The following is a 19,748-nucleotide window of genomic DNA, read 5'->3' on the forward strand; positions in this document are numbered from 1 at the left end:
TAAATGCATGTCCCAAGTCTCACACAGACCTTTCTGGGGCAAGGCAGCATGCTTTTGTGCAGCATCTCTCAGGAACTGTTCTGTCTCCCAGTGCTTTGAGTGCTTTGAGGAACAGAGAAGGAGAAAAATGAGTAAGATTTCAGGGCGGGAGAGCTGTTTACTAACAGAAGGACATACTGGGCAGCTCAGCCAGGGGTCTGCAAATCAGCAATAGTTTTTTGAAGAGTTTGTGGCTGTTTTACAGCTGGTGTTTTTAGCTCTGAGTTTTTATTCTCTTCGCAGTGCTTTACTGTTGTACCAGTAAATAATATAAACTGCAGCAAGGTTATGGAGCACAGTTTATTTTATAGAATTGACTCGTCTCCCGAGTATGTGAAGTCTCTGTGTCTGAAGGCTGTTGGAAAGCCTGTAAATCTGCTTTGTGGACACACATTTCTTGGGAGAGGCTGACAAAGAGCAGGCTGGCTGGTTTTTTTCCCCATCTTGTTCTGTAGGTTGAATCTTTAGGGTACTGAAATTTGTCTGGGTGAGGAAAATATAATTTTAAAAGTGTTCTTTATTTGCTTCTTCTGCTGTTAGGGAGACTAATAAATCATAAAATAAGGAGTGAGAAGTACCAAGAAATTCCACAGATGGGAATCCTGTAACTGCATGAGCAGTGCAGATTGCTGTCAGCTTCCCTCTTTAGGGTGCACAAAAAATTAGTTCCGTTGGACTCTTTGTGGACTCAGTACAAACTGCCAGGGCAGCCACTGCCTGGCTGTGCATCGTGCAGACCATGCTGGAGCCTGATTTCCTGTCTGTAAGCTGAAAGGAGAGAAAATTGTGGGGGCTTGTGCTGAAACAAAATAGTGGCTGCTATTTGCTTTCTCACCTGGTGGCAGAGATAGTCTCTTGGTGTGTTTTATTCTTTCTTAGAGAGCATAGCTTATTTTTGTTTGTGTTCAGTGGTTCCTCATCCTAGCAAAGCTCAGCCCCCACCTGACTGTTCTGCCCCCATACTCCATTCTTCACAGAAAATGAACATCCCTCCTGGGCTTAACAGCACCAGCCATCACCAGGAAAACAAACTGGGTATGAAACTTGAGCCTCACAGCTTCACGCCAGCCACAGGTCCCCTTGGATTGCTCTGCGTAACTGTGTAAATACTCCATCCCCTCCTCCACAGAGTATCTCAGTCTCATTTTTAGCCAGCAAAGGTATTGCTTTAGCTCAAGCTTACACTTCCTGTGCTTGAGGGCAGCAGATCCTTCTCTGGCATAAGTGAATAGTAAGCTGTATTTTAATAATATAATGAATAATGGGAGGAAAGAACAGTTTTAAGTTCAGTGCTAGCCCCACCCTCACTGTCTGGTTTTACCCATAGACTGCTCAGCTATGGAAAAAAAGTCTCTCGCCCACCTTAAAAACAGATTCACTCTCATGTCTCCCACTTGGGATCTCTCTGCTACATCACGCACTTCACATTATAACAAAAGTAAAACAAAAAATCAGTTTTGCAAGTGCAGAACCTATGGTACAGAGAGGTTAAGTGACTTGCCAAGGACATGCATCACATCACAGACACAGTTGGAAATCATCGAGAAATGCTGTAATTCTGTGCCTTCTGTTTTGATCCACCAAATGTACTTCCTCTCCCTTATTTCTTTGTACCTTTAGTGCTTATTTATAGAAGTCCCTGAATGTGAAAGAGTGTCCCAAGGTGTCTGATCGCAACACAGCACTCTGATGTTAGAAGGCTGGAAGTGAGTGGCTACTAATCCTAATGTTTGGGTATAAAAACAGATTCAAGATAAAAAGTCAGACTTGATTTAACACAAACAGTGAATTGAGGTGTTGCAGGAATTGCCTTGCTGATTCGGTGTCTGTTCTTTTGATAGAGCATCTTTTCTGGCCAGGTGGCTCTTTTGGTGACTGGATACCTTGAAATACAAGGATGTACTTTCCAAATCTGTGCATTAACATACACAAGTAAGTTGCTAGCAAGCTCCTAGGTGTATGTGCAGAGCTCAGGTGCAACCCTACACATGCCTGGGACCTAGAGGCCAGGTATAGTTGCAGTTTCGCTAGGGATATTGATTGTGTGTCTCTATCTTGCACCTTTGGTCAATAATCCATGCCTGGAAAGTTAGTCAGCACAGCCAAGATGCTACAGGCAAGTTTCTTTTGTTCCTTTGCATTCTTTTCCCTCTCTGTCCATCCTGCTGGCTGAGAGCCACCCCATCGGCCTCATTACCTCAGCAGGGATGGAGAAGGCAGCATAGTTGTCCCTTCTGCAGCTAATGCCTGTTCTGCTTCACAGATCATCTGTTAGATTGATGCTTTCTGCATGATGAACATAATCACAGATTGCCAAAGGGGCCCTGTAAATTGCAAGTTCAGGCCAGTGTATTCCCCTTCCCTTTCAGAGTCCCTGGCCAAAATATGTTATGGACAGTGTCACCTGCAGACATCTAAAGCAGGATGACTTTTGTTTAATGTTGAAATGCAGTGAACTCCCTTGTGGGCATCACACAGCTCCTGTCCTTCTCTCATTAATGGACTACCCTGCCTTGAAGGTGTTTCCCTGCTGTTTACTGAGACTTACCCTGCTCTGAGGCAGCTAAATAATTCAATCCCACAGCTGGATGGTGGCATGGGAATGTATGGCTGCTAAAAGCAGTAGTTTATAATGCAAGGAAACCATAGAGGGCATGATCTCCTCTGTGGTGACTCTGTCCATGTGGCCTCAGCTTGTTCTGTCTCCTTGAGGAAATGCAGTTTATTTGAGATATGCACTCATACTTCTGTCAGTTCTTTAAAACAGATGGGGCACACAGAAATGTTTCAGAAATGGGCCTGACAGCTGCAAGACATTAATGCGTCTGTATTTTAACAACAATATACCTTCTCTTTTTCAAGTTGAGAGATCATTTCCTCTGGCAATCTTAATTATGTAGTTGCTTGTGTGCAATGAGTCATTTGAAATAGCTATTTTTTTGCCTCTGAGATTACGTTGAACAACAGGCCTGGGATTGGCTCCTCTCCAGAGAGTGAAATGGCAGTGAATTTTTAAGAGCCCAAGCAGAGGTTGTTTTGAAATCAGGGTCTCCCAACAGCAGCAAAGTGAAATGCAAGATTACTACATAAGCGTCTGTCAACATGGGGAAATACCTACACATTTTGCTATGTGAGAACTGGTAGTCCCCAGCTGTATGCATGCAGGAAGTGGTGCAGTGCAGGTAGGGCTCTCTGTTCTCTCCGTAGCAGGCTGCTCATTGCCTGCCCCCTCACCAAGTGCTTCAAGTAATATTTTCCCTTGAGTAGTGGGTTCTTAGCTGAGTGGCATCTACAGTAGGTGTTTCCTGGATTTCCCACACATACAAGGTTTGTTGTATTTGTTGGTGGACTTGAGGTGCTTAGATGGCATCCTTTCTGTGAGATCTGAATCCTTGCTGTGGGAAATGACCTGGGTTTGATTTTGGTTTGCTTTTCTCGTTGAAGTAATTTTTTGGCAGTATAGACTTGCTACTGTCTTGTTCTGGCAGCTGTTCTGTTCCCCTTGGTGTAACATGCATGATCTGTGATAAAAATGTCTCTGCTACCGTGATCTTAGCAGAACAATCTTGCACTCACCCTTTCCTGGCAAGGAGTGCTATTTATAGCTAATAGGATTCACTATGAAGAGAGCTGTTTTGACTCCTGTCTCCCTCATCCAGTTCGGCCCATTAGGACCAGCACATAACTAAATGCTCCTTGTAGTACTGAATGCCTCAGAGCCTGGGGTTCACTAAATACACGAAGGTCTTTAGAGATGCTGCTGTTTTCCACATAGTAGGGCCAAGTCTCATTTCACGTCAGCTTTGTTTCGGTATGAGTCCACTAGTATTTTACATCCGCTCTGCACTGTTAAAGCCACAGGATGGTCAGGTGCACTTGTTTAAGGCTTGGCCAGAGTGGGAAAGGCTGGGATCTGAAGAACCACCTAGACCTTGCCAGGTTGCCTGTCTGGTCTGCAAGAGACTGGGCAGCTCCTGCATTGTAATTCTGCTAAGCCTCAAGTACAGACATCAGAAGACACAGCTGGGGCTTCCCACACCTGGATTTACATGGAAATGTAGTTTAGCGGACAATTGCTTGCTCTAGCAGGAGTTCTTATCTCTTTTTCCCAAAGCCCTTGTGCCTGGCCAGCAACAGGACTATCAGCAAGGGAGGGATGTATTTACTGTTATATAGGATTAGGGGTTGAGCAGTTAGGATTCAATCCCTGTCTGAGGTTTACTGTATGTCTAAGCCAGGCTGTTACTTGGTTGCGTAGCAGTGGCTGTCCTTTGGCAGGGTGTATTACAGTGCATTTGCACAGTTACAGTCAAAGATTTGTTGTTATCAAAGCATTTTATAAGGAACATAAAAAAATTAGTACAGATGCTTTATAGCTAGAAACTGAGGCACACAGAGGTAGAGTGGGCTGCCAAATTCATAGCGAGTCATTGGCAGAGCGAGGAACAGAGTCTGTGTCCTGAATGTGCCTTTACTGCCCTTCATCCTGGACCAGGCAACCTCACTGGGTGTCACATCCCCTTTTCTTCATATGAAAGGTTCTCGCCTGCAAAAAGCACTGTTCAGTCATACTGTATGCTTGGTCTCTTCACAAAGCTTCTTTTCCCTGTCTGTACAGGGGTAGTGACTGCATTCTGCTAAATAAGGAACAATGCTCCTTTTCTTTCCTGAAGCATCAGTGAATGTCTCAGTGCAACTTGTTTTGACAGACCTTAGACTTTGTTTGGGTGTAGTGGAACCATTTGATATTCAGGGTGAATCATGTGCTCCAAAGTACTGGCAGGTTACAGTAAAAGATGTCTTGTGGCTCAGCTTTTTGCCTGTATGCTTGCATAGAAACACTGCTTGTGAGAGAAAAGGGACTCAAAATACCAGATTGGGGAAGATGCAGAGGCACTAAAACATCTTGCAAAAGTACCAGAAATTAGCCCGAAAGCAGCAACCGGGCTTCAAATGGCAGTGACATTTTGGGGTGTGGATGTCTTGACTGTTGATTCAAATGAATACATCCTAGCAAGATTCATTTTACATGACTTTCTATCTGGTAGGCTTCTGGAGTAGTTGTTGCCTGCAATGATAGTGAATTTGTTTAAGGAATGGATAACATCTTCAGATTCCTGAACATAAAAAGGGTGCACAGAACTGCCACTGTGGGTGTGGAAGGTATAGTGAGCAATCCCTGGATTTTTACAAACAGGAGATTGGAGTTAAAGGAGGTATAGGTAGGAAACAGATTAATTGCAGGGAGAATGCTTGTGTGTGGTGTTATGAAAGTGACAGGCAAAATTACTGTTTAAAGAAAGCACACTTAGATGCCACTCACAAAAATACCCCTATATCTGGCAGATGGGTGGCACAAGTGAGATCAGTGTCTGACAGCAAGGATATGTCTTGGCAAAAGATCAATAGAAGGAAAAGGTTTCTTATATTAAAAGGGAAAATGGACTCATCAGGCTTTTTTTCTGCACAAATTAAATAACTCTTTGGTTCTACAGAGATAAAAAACTGCCAGACATGCATTTCTTGCCATTTGCCCACCTAGGCCCAGTTTCTTGAGAAGAGACTCAAGGTTAGTTATTAAGTTGCAACAAACTACTGAGCATAACTGTATTTGAGATGTGAGTGGTGCTGCTGGCCTCATGAGCTGTTTAAAGAGATCTTACATTTGCTTCTACTAAGCTCTTCCAAATGAATTCTAAAGTACAACACTGAATGAATAAGATACCAGTATATATAGGCACAGGTAAGAATTATTTCATTCTGTACTGAAAGTTGTATGTCTCTGGAATGGAGCATGACAGCTATCGGCTGTGCAACAAGAAGTAAAAATCAAAACGGTAGAAAGAATTTAGGGAGTTTGAATGGAATTGGGTCTTACTGTTTAATGCTTAAGCTCTTCCTGTTAATGGGTAAAGGACTGTGAAAGATGTGGAAAACTGCAGTCAAAAATTACGTGTCCTGCTGGATAGCTGGGCACTCTGGAAATTCTTGCTGTTGTTTGCATTCAGGCAACATGTGAAATACACCTTCAGCTCTAAACTTCATCCTTCACAGACCTTCCAGCACTTGAGCTGGCATCTGAAAGTCTGCCAGTGAGCTGCTTTCTTAGTAGACCAGACATTTGTTCCCCTCCCAGTAAGAAGTGGTAGCTTAGCCAGGATGCCACAGGCAGCTGTCATTTCAACCCAGCAGTACTGCCAGGATTTGAGCAAAAGCTGCTGCTCTTCTCCCTCTGGAGACGAAGACAGCATTCTCCCCATCCTGACATTCTGAATAAAGGGCAGAATCAGTTCCTGTGCGAGATCTGTGTTCAGGAAGCTGTGTACAGAGAGGAGGATTTAATTCTTTGTATTTGCTCTGAACACCCAGGATGACAGGAACATCTCTAAAGTATTTCTAAAGATTTGGCCAAAGCCTTCTAAAGTTGCAGGCTCTTGCTTTCTAAAATCTTTGCACAAACCTGAACAGCTGATGAATGGTAGTCGGAATCAACGTTTTCAAAAATGTCGTCTGGATTAAGAGATCAGAAAGCAGAAGACTGGCCTTTATATTCTTGAATCTGGCTAGAAAAGCAGGTGGCTACTGCTTGAGGTGAATTGACTGAACCGAAGAAACAGGTTACATTAAGATGAGGAAAATCCAACTGAGTGTGCCTAGAGCATAGCATGGGTTAAGGGCAGCTCCTCCCAAAGGTTTGTGCTGCTTGAGTCTTTGAAATTGACCTTAGAAGTTATAGAAAACATGCGCTGGCTAGAATTTCATCCAGACTTCAGGATAATCCTTCTTTCTGGGTCTCAGCAAGTCAGTGAAAAATCCTTGTCCAGACATGTTAGGGTGTTGGAAATGTCCGTGTTTTCACTCAGATATGGGCGAAGGGTTAAGGAGCTCCTGGTTTTTTGCAGCTCACATGCTATTTCTGTCTCCTGGTGTGCGCCAGATTGCATGGGTGCCGCCTTTTCCAAACTGTGTCGCTGTACTGAGGCATGTTCTGTGCTTGAGACTGGCTGTTTATAGAAGATTTGGAAAATACACATCAGACCCAAAGTTATTTTGAATGAAATTACACCTCCTGCTTTAAAGTAAGATTTTTATAAAAGAGGAGTCCTGTGGGTGCATATCGTTGTTCTGGCATCACTCTGGTCATAATTGGGTGGATTTCACTGTTGGATGCATCAGGAGCTATCTCAATACATTAAACAGCCTGAATCACATTTAAGCAGCAATTTTGAGGAATAAAATCTGCTGGCTTTGAGAGCAGAGAGAAACATATTCTTTGCTTGTGAGTTTTTATTTTCTGCTTCTACAAAGGCCTTCTCAAACAAAAACAATCAAACTGGAGGAACCCTGGATGGAAAATTACAGTTCCATCTAATTAAGGTAATGTCAGAAAGCTTAGAAATCATACAAGGCCTTAAACATGACAGCCTGATGCAATTAGGCTAGCTTTTGAGCTTTGCTGTTGCAGACACTTGGTTCAGTGCTCTGAGCAGACAGGACACTAAATGCCTTTCATATTGGGACCAACCTCATAGCATGAGGGCTATTATTATTGACCCTGTTAGACCCGGTGCTTGGGCAGTGTCCAAAGGGTATGAAAGAAAAGCAGAGTAAAGATTATGAGAAACATTATTCTTCCAGGCTGGTTCCCTAAATCCAATGATAAGGATAGATTCAAATTTATCAAATGAATGCAGAAAAGTCATCTCTTCCTAGAAGCAGAGAGTGTCATGGGAGTCTGTTCTAACATGATAGCAAGGAGGTCAGGCCCTCTGAAGGCATCTGCCTGCTGGAAAACGATTTTGTGCAAGAATGAAGATTTGGCCAACTTCAAAATGTTCAATACCCTAATCTCAGAAGAGGTGAAAATTAACCTTATACAGTGTAATGTAGCTGGCACTGATAATAAAGGACAGAGTAGCATATCAAGGTATTGTGATCTACCTATATTTACTGTTAGGCAGACTGGACTGATTGATGGTTGAGAGGGGAGAAATGTGAGCCCTAAGCAGCAGGTGGTGAATTGTACTGGTTAAATGAGAATAGCAAGGACATCTACAACTGGCAGAAGATTTGCAATAGAGCTGCTGCTTTTCTTCCACCTGTGGAAAATACTAGATAATGACACTTAATTGTAATTATTGGTAAGGGATTACAGCTGCTGAGAAAAATGTGCTGACCCTGGAAGGGCATTTTCCTCCTGCGTATCATTGGCTGTCAATTGAAAGCACAAAGATATATGCTCCTGACCTCTACAGCTATTTTCCTATAACCAGTAGGTCTGAGGCACTTCTTCAGGCTATGTGCTGAATCAATGATCCAAAGTAAAATCCTGCTCTGAGATGTGTTGTGCTTACTGAAGTGCTAATCTGTAATTTGCCAGCAGAAGTGCCTGCAAGTTGGGAAATTCGTTATAACTGCAGGCGGCCCCTAGTACCTTGCTTTAAAAAATTTCTTCTGCCCTGGGAAGTCTTTTAGGGCTTCCAGAGTGACTTGGATATAAACACCCTAGATGATCTGCCTAGGAGCTGAAGCGATCTGGGCTCTGACTTCCTTCAGGTAAGGGAGCTACTCTTACCATTGGAAGGTACAGGTAAACCTGGCCTTTTTTTGGAACACAAAGCTGTGTTAACATAAATGGGATTAAGCTTAACTCCACCATAATCCTAATAACATGTGCTCTGCATAGTAAGTTAGACTAGGCTGATATGGTTTTCTTCTGAAAATCTGCTTTTGAAAGAAATAACGGGTGCAGGAGTAGAGCAGCGTGAGATTTGGCTGAACAGAAGCTCAAACCAAAATGCAGGGAATTAATCGTTATGAAGGAAGAGGATGAGGTAGATAGAACAATAGCTGTTCCCTCTCTGATTGCTCTTGGATATAGTTGTCAGCCATACCAGGTTATAAACCAACAAGGGGAAGCTCTAGGGATTTGTTCAGTCCTGTGGAGTTCTGGAGCTTCTGTAGGAAGCTGTAGTAGCATAGTTACAGCATCACAGGAATTGGTGTAATAGGTCCCACAGGATCTTTCCCCTCAACTAGAAAGTGAAAAGTTAAACAAGAGGAGTGCTAAGAATTTGAGCAGCTGTCAGAGCAGGGGACCTAAGCAGGTTTGGGGGACTACTGGGTCCAGCCTCCTAGGCACAAAGGCTCACTCTGCATCCTTTACTCAGTCTGGGTTGTGTTCTTCTGTTTGCTCTGCCTCTGGGGTTAGTGCCTCTTTATTTAGAAGGCACAAAATGTACTACTGTGTTGTCAGGAAGCAGTGTGAAAGCACCGGGGGGGGACAGCCTTGGAAAAGGAAAGGCAGAGTACTTTTGAGATGTGTCATCCACCTCTTTGTTTGTTCCCAACCTCCTTTCTCTCCTCCTTGGAGTTTTCTTGACTAAGACGAGTTGAGACCTATGTGAGACTGGATTGGGCACGTGTATTGTTTGAGCTGGGATGTCTGCAGCCACAAATGGTGATGGAGCATGTGTTTTTGGTGTGAGTATTTCTGTGGACAAGTGACAAGCACAGGCTAGGGAGTATTTTTGTGGGGTGGAATAGGCTGTGTAGAATTTCTGTTCTCATGGCGGAATACACCCTAGCAAATCTTTGTTTTCTCTGTGTTGGAAGATGATACCTGGAGTATTTTCCAGAACAGATGCCATGAATGGTGTCTGTCCAGGTAGCAGATCATATTGCTGTGGCAATACTTAGGGCTGTTCTGTTGTGAATTGAGATAGCTGTCTTGGGTTTTGAATCAAATGGAATTCTGAGAAAGTGAAACAAATGTTTTACTTTTCGTATGGGTCTGATTCATTAAACTGAATCTGTGGCTGTGGATCAAGCCCTTGTGCTTGTGTTGGAGGTGTAGGGCTTTAAGGTATGGTCCACAATGTCCTTCTTATTGCTCAGTTCATGCCAGCTGATGGGGAAGCCACAGAGAGTGGTGAAGCAAAGCATTTTTGACTTGCTAGCTTAAAAATTGCTATTGGGATTTCTGCTGAGCAGCCTGGGGGCTTTGTTCCCTCATGCATTGAACACCCCTTTGCCATTTTTAGGTCACTAAACTTTTATATCTGTTATTTTCTTGGTAAGTTCAGTCACTCGCTCACCTCAGCTGTCAGAAGAGACAGCTTATTCCCTGGGTTTTTAGCTCTGCAGCAATACAAGTCTCTTGCTAAAGTCATTAGATGTTCTAGTTTTTGGACACAAAATCAGGAAATGCTGATCAGTCCAACTGTCTGACCTTCTGCAGGAAAATCTTATGCTTTAGTGGGGAAAAAAAAAAGCAAAGCTAACCAAACAACAAAGTAAGTCTGCTAATGAAATGTAAGTCTGCAGTATTACAGCAGCTACTGGTATGAAATTACTTTGTAATGGCGACATACATATTCCGTTGCCTCAAAATCCTCCTTTTAGTAATCATTGTTTAAAATGTAAATGCGCTGGGATTTAGGAGTTACTTTTTTTTTTCCCCCCTAATAATAACAATGACAACCTCCTCATGCTTTTAAGAGATAGACACTAAAGGTTTGCCAAAAATAATTTTATGAATGCATGAAGAATGTTCAGAGAAAAGAAATAGAAAACAAACTGCTTAGCGAAAGGGTCTATTTTTCCTTTTGAGTGAAGACAAAAGTGTCTGAATGGAAGAACCCTATAGACTCCTATAAAAACTGCAAATTTTCTGTAGGCTGGAAGGGGCTCTTCCCTTGTGGAATTAGTACAATGTAGCAGTTTAGAACTTTGTAAAATGATTTGAAAAATGACAACAAGGTAATAAACACTACTGTGATAATCTTATTTCCGTAAATTACCTAGACTTCAGATGAACATTTCATGCTGCGACCCTATTCGGTACATCTTTACTTATTAATCTAGGTATTTCTATAATGATGCTGTATTACTATAAACAAACCTACCTCTTTTCTCTGGTACTTGTTTGAATAAATTATTGAATTGAATAAATTTGTGTAATAGAAGGCTTGTGGTCTCTCTGGCTCTGGCATTAGACTGTTGTGAGACTGAACCTCAGTGCCCACATGGTCAATTAAAATACAATTGCAAGGGGCGGGGGTGCTTTTTGCAGCTGGCAAGTGTCACTACTGCTGCTCTGAAAATCAGCACATGATCAACTTGTGCAAGAGAGAGAAAGTCAAGGCTTGTTGATTCTCCACAGTGCCCGGTCACGTTAACTAGCAAATAAAGACCTCTGAAACTGGGCAGGCAAAACTGACGTGCATCGTTGCCATTACAGCCAAAGTAGAGCATGCAGATCCAATCCACGTGACAGGCCAAGTCTGTTCCAGCAAGCATGCGTCGGATCTGCCACTTCTGCTTCCTTCTTTTCAAAAGCCATTAGGCAGTACCCCAAGCTCATCTTCTCTGTTCTGCTCTCCAGCTCTCTGCTGAGTGGGTGGAACTGATTGAATACAGGTCCAGTCACCTTTCTGAACCAGCAGACCGAACCATGGTGTGATTAAAGTTGGATTTCCTATGTCAGGATAATTAAGAGTGAAGCTGTGATCAGATTGTGACTTTGATGGGCTGTAAAAGCCTAGACTCTGACTGACATTGCTGAGATAATATGGAATGGAGACTTAAAACCTGCTGCATCGGCAGAATAATGGGAAGCTTAGTGAAAAGGGAGGTAATCCCATAAATGGATCAGTTTGTTTACTCTCCATGTACAACACCAGCCCTTCCCAAAGGGATTTCAGTGTTACCAGTGCTCCTACTAGTCATGGAAGTGCTACTGGGAGGAGGGTGGAAAGGGAAAGGTCATGTGAACCTGCTCTTTGCCTTTCAGTCCATTATGCCAGATGGGTTCTCATGCTGAGCAGAAACCTGGGTTTCAGTTTCCCTGGTCTTCCCCTTGAGGCAACATGCAGAGCTATATGAAGCAGCATCCGGTATGACCTGCTGCAAAGGCAGTGCTCCTTGCTCTCAGGTCTTGCAGGTGTTAAGTGCTGTGGCAAGCCAGCTTCCACATGTGCAGAAATAGCAACTGGGCGATTAGAAATGCTGATGCGGCTCCAAGGAAATGGAGGAAGGGGGCTCTACAACACGGTGTCTCTTTCCTGTTGCATGAACTGTTAGAAATGAGCCATGCTGGGAGTGTTAAGGAGGGAGGCTGTTGTCTCTTCCAGGAAATCTGTCCTGGTTTCTTTTGATAGATGGCATAGTTTAATGGCAAATAACACAGTTTGTTGCTTCTGCATTGTGGGTTTCCTACTTTCTTGGGATGTGGAAGAAAATAGTGTGGATGGGACACTAAATGCTGTGAGTGAACCAATTCTGGCACCAAAAATGAGGGGGTGACAGCATTGGTTTGGCACCAACCTAGATGAAACATAATGTAAAGCTCTCTTATCAGCTGTGCTTAGATCATGAGTCCTGTCCTGGCATGGAGTGAGCTGCACCACAGTGTGCAGTGATGTCAGTTACTGCTCAGCAGGCTTTGGGATGAGACCATTGGTGTTTGTTTTCAAGGGCAAAAGACAATGAGATCTGTGAAGATGAAAGAGAAAAGTGAGAGCTATGCAACTTTCCCCTGAAATGGCAATGACGTGCAAATGTTTTGTTTTCTGTTTTCAGCAACAACTACAGGCATATGTGGCCTGGGTGAATTCCCAGCTGAAGAAGCAGCCAACAATAAAGCCAGTCCAAGACCTGAGACAAGATCTCCGAGATGGAGTCATTCTTGCTTTCCTCATTGAGATTGTAGGTCAGTAATGCCATATGGCACTATTTTTCATCTTGAGGCTGGCCTTGGCTCTGACATCTGTCAAGCATACTGGCAGATGTTAATGATGGTGTCAGAGCTTGTGCAGGGGGGAAGGAGTGACTTTAAAAGAAAACGATCATAAAGCAGGTCATAAATGCAATTCTGTTAAAGTCCTTATGTTTTAGCAGACAGTTACAACAGATGTGCTAAAACCTGTCAGGGACCATATTAACTCCCATGAGGCTGGAATGGAGTTATGAAAGGATTTACCTTGTAGAGGAATGGTGTTAGTGTGTGGCATATTTGGAAGAGTGATCTACTTGCTGAGATATTCTTCTTCCTGGGCTCAACTTCACTCCCAAATTTTCTACCACCTCCTCCCCCCTAGCAGCAGTCAGTTCATTACACGTTGTTTCTGCTGCTCCTTCCTCCTCACACTCTTCCCCTGCTCCAGTGTGGGGCCCCACACAAGGAAGATGGTCCTCCACAAACTTCTCCAACGTGAGTCCTTCCCACGGGCTGCAGTTCTTCACGAACTGCTCCCGCATGGGTCCTTTCCATGGAGTGCAGTCCTTCAAGAACAGACTGCTCCAGTGTGGGTCCCCCACAGGGTCACAGGTCCTGCCAGAAGACCTGCTCCAGTGTGGGCTTCTCTCCATGGGGCCACAGGTCCTGCCAGGAGCCAGCTCCAGTGCAGGGTCTCCATGGGGTCACAGCCTCCTTTGGGGCACATCCACCTGCTCTGGTATGGGGTCCTCCATGGGCTGCAGGTGGATATCTGTTCCACCGTTAACCTCGATGGGCTGCAGGGGAACAACTTGCTTCACCATGGTCTTCACCACAGGCTGCAGGGGAATCTCTGCTCTAGTGCCTGGAGCACCTTCTCCCCCTTCTTCACTGACCTTGGCGTCTACATAGTTGTTTCTCTCACATCCTCTCTCCTGGGTGCTGTTGTGCAGCAGTTTTTACCCTTCTTAAATATGCAATCACAGAGGTGCTACCAACATCACTGATTGGCTCAGCCTTGGCCAGTGGTGGGTCCTTCTTGGAGCCAGCTGGAACTAGCTCTGTCGGACATGGGGGAAGCTTCTGGCATGTTCTCACAGAAGCCACCCCTGTAGCCCCCCAGCTACCAAAATCTTGCCATGTAAACCCAATACAGTCTCCAACCTAGTTATTCCTGGTGCTGGATACGTTATAAACAGGACAAGAAGCCATGCGTGCCTCTTGCAGTACCCAGAGAAGAGAGAAATCAGGCCCTACACCTATAGCTATTCCTGTGACAGCACCAAGCAGCTCAGTTCTTCTCTAATAAAGTTTTTTCACTCCTTTAGCTGGTGAGAAGTTGAATGGCATTCAGGTCAACCCCACCAGCCAGCAGGAGATGAGGGAAAATGTGGAGAAAGTCTTACAGTTCGTAGCATCAAAAAAGATCCGCATGCATCAGACATCAGCAAAAGGTATGTGCCCCTGGTGGTCACCACAGATGATTCTATCTGTTGAAGGCCTGTTTCTGTCTTTGTTTCATATCAAACAGATAATGTATTAGTTTGTGGGGGAGTTTTGTTTTTTTTTTTTTCTTTCTCCTGTGGTTTAGTAACGGGTTTTGGGTTGAATGATACTGCCTTCTTGACTGCTTCTGGTAACAGCACAATGCACAGAAACAAAAGTGCCTTTTCTTCTGCTACTGAGCTGTCAGAAGATAAGTAATGGTGTAATGAGGAATATGGACTCAGAATCTTTCAGTAAAAGGACATAAACCTGCTACTGTGAAATGAGACATGGGAAAAATATTTCTGGTCCACAGGAAACCTGTGATACTCTTTCACATGGCCTGTAAGTAGGGAGGAGACCCAAATGCAAAATCATGTGTCTATGGCATGGTTTAGTCAGATATCACAAGGATTGCTCGTGTGTGTGTGTGTGTAGATATATGGGGTAGAAGACAGGCCCTGATCCTTACTGTTTGCTGACTGTACTGGGGCGGGGGGGGGAATACAGTTCTGATTTTCTGTGTCCCTTCGGATGAGAAAGAGGGGAAAAATGCAGAGATGGACTACATGCAGTTCATGACCCTTGTTGTTAGCAGAAGAGTACGAGCTGTTGGTTTATAGGCCTTGGTGAGAGGCTTAGAATTTAAATATGAGTACTGTTCCCACAGTACTGCCACTGGCAGATTGGAGGCTCTACTGTTTCTTTCGGTAATGTTGCAAGTTGTCTTATGAGGTCATGGCTATAGAAATGATAGCAATATTGGTAAAAGTCTTACATAAGCAAAGGTATCAACCTGGATATGCAATGAAATGATGTCGTGTGGTCATGGGATAGGATACAGGCACGAGACTGGGACACACGCTCCAGAGCTCCTGTCATAGTTCTGACATTGAGTCATTCTAGGACTTCAGATGATTCACACAAACTCTTGGCTTCATGTTCTCCATGAATGATGTGTAGGTAACAGTCAGTGTGACTTATTTTGGCTATTTATAATTTTTTGGATACTAAAGCAAGTAATAACCAGCCTTCATGTCTCCAGCACTTATGATTTTTTTTTTTTTTTAGGCTGCCTCTGATATTTGGAAACCCTATTCCTATTATTTTAATGGACTTTGAGTATCTCAGTTGACTAAATTGTTTTGAGAAATCCTAGTCTGAAAGAATGGCTGATCTTTGTGGTGAACTTGAGGTCAACATGTTTGAGCTAGTTTGTATGCTGGGGGAAATGTCTAGTGTGATATTATTAAAACTGACTAGTTAACATTTGCAAGATGCTACAAACAGTTTATGGTACAGTATGCTCTTGCTAAAGAAATACATTGCTGTTCTCTGGTCTTTAGTATTAAAAAAAAACCAAACACGCAAATTCTATGTGCTAATTGAAGTGACTGCTAGTACAGTGGTAGTTTTCAGTAACTGCTGTACTTTCCAGTGAGCAGTCAGTAATTATCACGTGCTGTCACGTAACCTACTGGATTATTAGCTGGAAATGGCCCTAGAGGGCAGATTCAGGTCTATTCAAAGCATTTAAACTTGTGCCCTGTAGGTGGCAGTCAGTTTGCTGCTCTGTACAAAATAAGCAGAGCTAAGTATCAGTGCTGTAATGCAGTCCTTTTCGCATAGTCTTCATTCACTGGCGTGGTCCCATTGGGTTTAATTATATTCATGCTTGTTGGTCAGATACAGCTCTGGTGGGACTTCACATTAATGGCATTGTCCTTGCCTTTATTTGCATTTTGCAGATATTGTTGATGGGAACTTGAAATCTATCATGAGGTTGATCCTGGCCTTAGCTGCTCATTTCAAACCAGGCTCCGGGAGAGCAATGAATCATGGCCCTGCTGGCATGGTAGGGAAGAGCTTGTCAACATCTTCTGCCAGTCACAGGCCTCGCTCAGCTGCTGCAGTGGCCCAAGGGGCAGTGGCTGCTCTGGCAGATGTTCGTCAAGATGTCTTGCAGTCCGGCCGGGATGTTTTCCGACACAGACAGAGGTAATGAGTTTTCCCTGGTTATGTGAGGTCAGGTCATGTTAGCAGATGGACACAATATCTTTTAAAATAGATACCTCTTTATCCTGACAATCACTGCTGTAAGGTAGCTCTCCTATTGTGCAAACAAATAGAGACAAACCACTGCTGTCTCACTGAAACCTAAATAAATAGTGGCCTAGCAAAGGAGAGTACTTACCTAGCCTGGCTGCCTCATGATGAAGACTGCAGGTATCCCAGGCTCGTTTCAGGTTTTACAGCAAAATAAGTGCTGGATCTCTGTTATCTCATTGGAAAAGAACAGTTCTTTATGGCCAAGCCAGAGGGAAGTCTGCTGCCTCATTTTCCCCATTTCACGCTGAGCACAGTGCCTTTTCCTGGTGCTGTCTACTTGGAGACATTCTCATTTCAAGTGAAACAAAAGTAAGGTCTTAAGTACAGGTACTGGTTACAGATCTGGGAGCAGTTACTCCCAGATTTGAGGCATTCAGCCTGTTGTACAAGTCCATGCTGTCTTCTACATTGCTGTTCACCCCAGTGTTATGCTTACTGCTATATAAGCAGATGCAGAATGTTGTGTGCTGTTAATCAGCTGATGCAGCCTACCATGTAAGCAGAGGAGTTCTGGTGATAATGAAGGGAGATGATCCATGTACAGAAGGAATGTGTAATTCTGAAAAGCACATTTAACACTTGCAAAAGGTGCTATGTGGATTATAATAATAACAGTAATGACATTTAAACGGAAGCCAGATGGTAGTCTATTGAGGGTTTAACTTACACAGCTGAAGGTCATTTGCCCATATTATATTGGCTCAAGGGAGTACCCATGAAGCAGTTTGGAAATGACGTTGAAATGGTATATTTTGTTGAAAAATTAAATGTTAAGGGTTTCTCTTGCAAAGGCTGTGGGCCAGGAGTTCTTCAGAAAAGCCAGTCCTTGTGCTGTTTGCAAATGCTGTTCTTTTCCTCGCCTTCCCAGAGCTTTTGTAGTTTTCTAGTCACAGAATTAGGGATGAGTTTAAAAGGGGAGGGCCTGTTTGGCGCTGTTTCCCACACACCAAGAAGATGGGATGGAGCTCCCTGATAGGAGAATTTTCTTAATTGGCGGTTTTCTAGCTGTCCCCTCCTTTTTACCTTCCTTTCATTAGCTTTCCTACACTCCTTCTTGGAGACAAGAAGAATTTCTGCTCCTACCAGGTGAGGCTTCCCTCATTCTATGATTATTATCTCCAGAAATAGCAGCATGGATGAGGAGATTGAAAACCCTTACTGGAGTGTCCGGGCACTGGTGCAGCAGTATGAAGGGCAGCAGAACATGCCATTGGAGTCCCACTCTTCCAGGTAAGGAACTTCATTGCCAAGATGTGTCCCCTCGTGGTCCTTTGTGTGACATTCCCTGAAGTGCCCTTTCTTATCACTGTGATCTGGTTAACTCTGATAGAAAAGAGGATTCCCAGCATATAGTCTCCTGTCTGATCTGGAGAATGAAGCCTCAGGAACCAACATGAAGCAGTGGTTTACTGCCATTTCTCCCACAGATAAAATCAATCATCTCATTCATGATGTGATTGCATAGATAAGAGCTGGGAGCTTCTGAGTTACAATTGTCTTAAGCTCTGGAGTGTCCCTCAGTGAGACCAGGGGAACAGGATTAGGGAAGACACAGCTAAAGATTTTATTGGGAACCTGAATGTACAGGTGGAGTCTTTCGAGGGAGTGCTTGATGTGAGGGGTGCTGAAATGGCATTTGTGGCTTGCTTCACAGAAAGGAAGGGGCAGAGTAGCTAGGGTGCAAGGGATGAATATTTCAGAGCTGATAGAAAAGATGTGGAGGAAAGGAACTTAAACCAACAAACCTCATGCCCTGCAGAGAGATGGAGATGAGGGGGCATGTGGATTTGAACAGCAGTTACAGGAACACACCAGTCTTTAATCCAGGTATATGGTCCCGGGGGGGATCTGCAGCTGTGTCTTCGTTGCCATCGTGCCCTCATCCATCACCTTTAACTGTCTCTAGATTTACAGTTACCTAATTTACACTTCCATCCCCCAGACTTTCACTTTCAATATGTAAAGTGCAGCATTTAATTATTTTACTGAAAAATCTCCTGCATACTGCTATGAAGCCTGAAAGTCAGAGTTCAGTATGGTTTCCATTGGAAGTGACTTTCCCCTTTGAAGTAGGACTTGGATCCCGAGAAGTATATGCTCTGCTATAAACAGCCTGCAGCCTTGACTGAGGTTCTTTACTGCACAAGTTAGGCAAGGTCAAGCTGGTGCAAGTGGAGGCTTTCTAAGGAAATGGAATGTGTAGAAGACAGGATTGGTTAGAATGGCAGCATATAACACATTTCCAATAGGAGGTTCCACAACTTGCAGCTGTGAACCTGAGCGGCGTGTGCCAGTTACGACACATTACGCTGGTGCCTTACAAGCTCTTCTTACTACCCTTTGCTTTGGGGCAGAAGTCAAAAGTCTTGCCCCAGTTTACTTGAGCAGTGGAGGGGAGAGGGAAGATACATGAATGCGTTGTTTATTTTCATGGATATAGGAGAGACAGTGCAGCTGAAGGGGCTTTTGAAGAAAAACTGTACTACAGTGGGGGAGCTGATCCAGCATGGGTAGCTTCATAGTAAAGGACAGCCTTTCCCTTTTTCCCCAGAGAACAAGAAACTAGCTTGAAGATAAAGGACTGTCTAACTGAACATATTAGATCTCCCTCTGGATATGATGCTTTGCTCCATTTAATCTCTTCTGGAACAGACTAAGAGGGCAGAGCTGCATGGGCATAGCTGCAGCTCTTCTTGATTCACAGTTTCCTGTCCCCACTGTAAGCCCCAACTCTGCTTTGTTGTCTCCTTGTCCTGCCTGGGCTGCTCCCCGAGAGTGCCTCAACTAGTGCCCCCCCCCCCCCCCCAGTTTGTGCAGGAGTGAGAAGCTTCATTTTCCTAGGAGAGATTGCCACTGATGGTTTCTCAGCAGGCAGGATGACTCCACAGGATTTCTCAGGCCACTTTTGATGCTCCATAGTACAAAGAGGCCTCTGTGTACCTGAGAATTAAGGTCGCTTAGCCCAACAGAGGAGGAGAAAATACAATAGTTTGTATTTATCGCCAAATTTGCTGTGTATCATTGTGAGGTCATGTTTATAAATAGACATACACATTTGGAAGAGTGTGGGAACTCCATGTGAGCCAGTATTGGACCACTGCCTCCACATGATGTCAGTAGCGAGTGTACTTTTGAAGCTGTCATTCCAGGGGAGATGTAAAAATTCTGATCTTGGCAGCAGGATTTCATGGCTAATGTCACAGCACTTTGGTGTTGACTCTTGAACCATCATCGCAGTAGGACAGCAAGTGAAACATGCTGCTCCCTCCACTCATTCTTCAGTTTAAGGTAGCTGTAGTATTTTATGTGTACTCTTCTACCCTATAACGATTGTCGGACAACTGCTGTTTGCTCCTATGTGTCTGTATTTTGGTGGTGAGTGAAAATTCCTCTGCAC

The 19,748-nt window shown here is 43.9% G+C and overlaps 1 protein-coding gene across 3 annotated transcripts in view; it reads left to right on the forward strand.

The window, feature by feature from the left end:
• DIXDC1 (DIX domain containing 1) overlaps nucleotides 1-19,748 on the forward strand; it is a 38,646-nt gene that overhangs the window by 213 nt on the left and 18,685 nt on the right. For 2 of the 3 annotated variants that reach the window (XM_087763486.1, XM_009472267.2), the window contains exons 2-5: nucleotides 12,622-12,751; nucleotides 14,086-14,211; nucleotides 15,991-16,240; nucleotides 17,474-17,581. In XM_087763486.1, the coding sequence (XP_087619612.1) occupies nucleotides 12,622-12,751; nucleotides 14,086-14,211; nucleotides 15,991-16,240; nucleotides 17,474-17,581 (614 nt within the window). Of the gene's footprint in view, nucleotides 1-9,456; nucleotides 9,523-12,621; nucleotides 12,752-14,085; nucleotides 14,212-15,990; nucleotides 16,241-17,473; nucleotides 17,582-19,748 lie in introns of those variants that run through there. The other variant, XM_087763487.1, reaches the window with a different exon arrangement.

Source organism: Nipponia nippon, unplaced genomic scaffold, assembly GCF_047370975.1.
Source record: "Nipponia nippon isolate SJK-2023a ecotype South Korea unplaced genomic scaffold, ASM4737097v1 scaffold_28, whole genome shotgun sequence".
NCBI lineage: Eukaryota > Metazoa > Chordata > Aves > Pelecaniformes > Threskiornithidae > Nipponia > Nipponia nippon.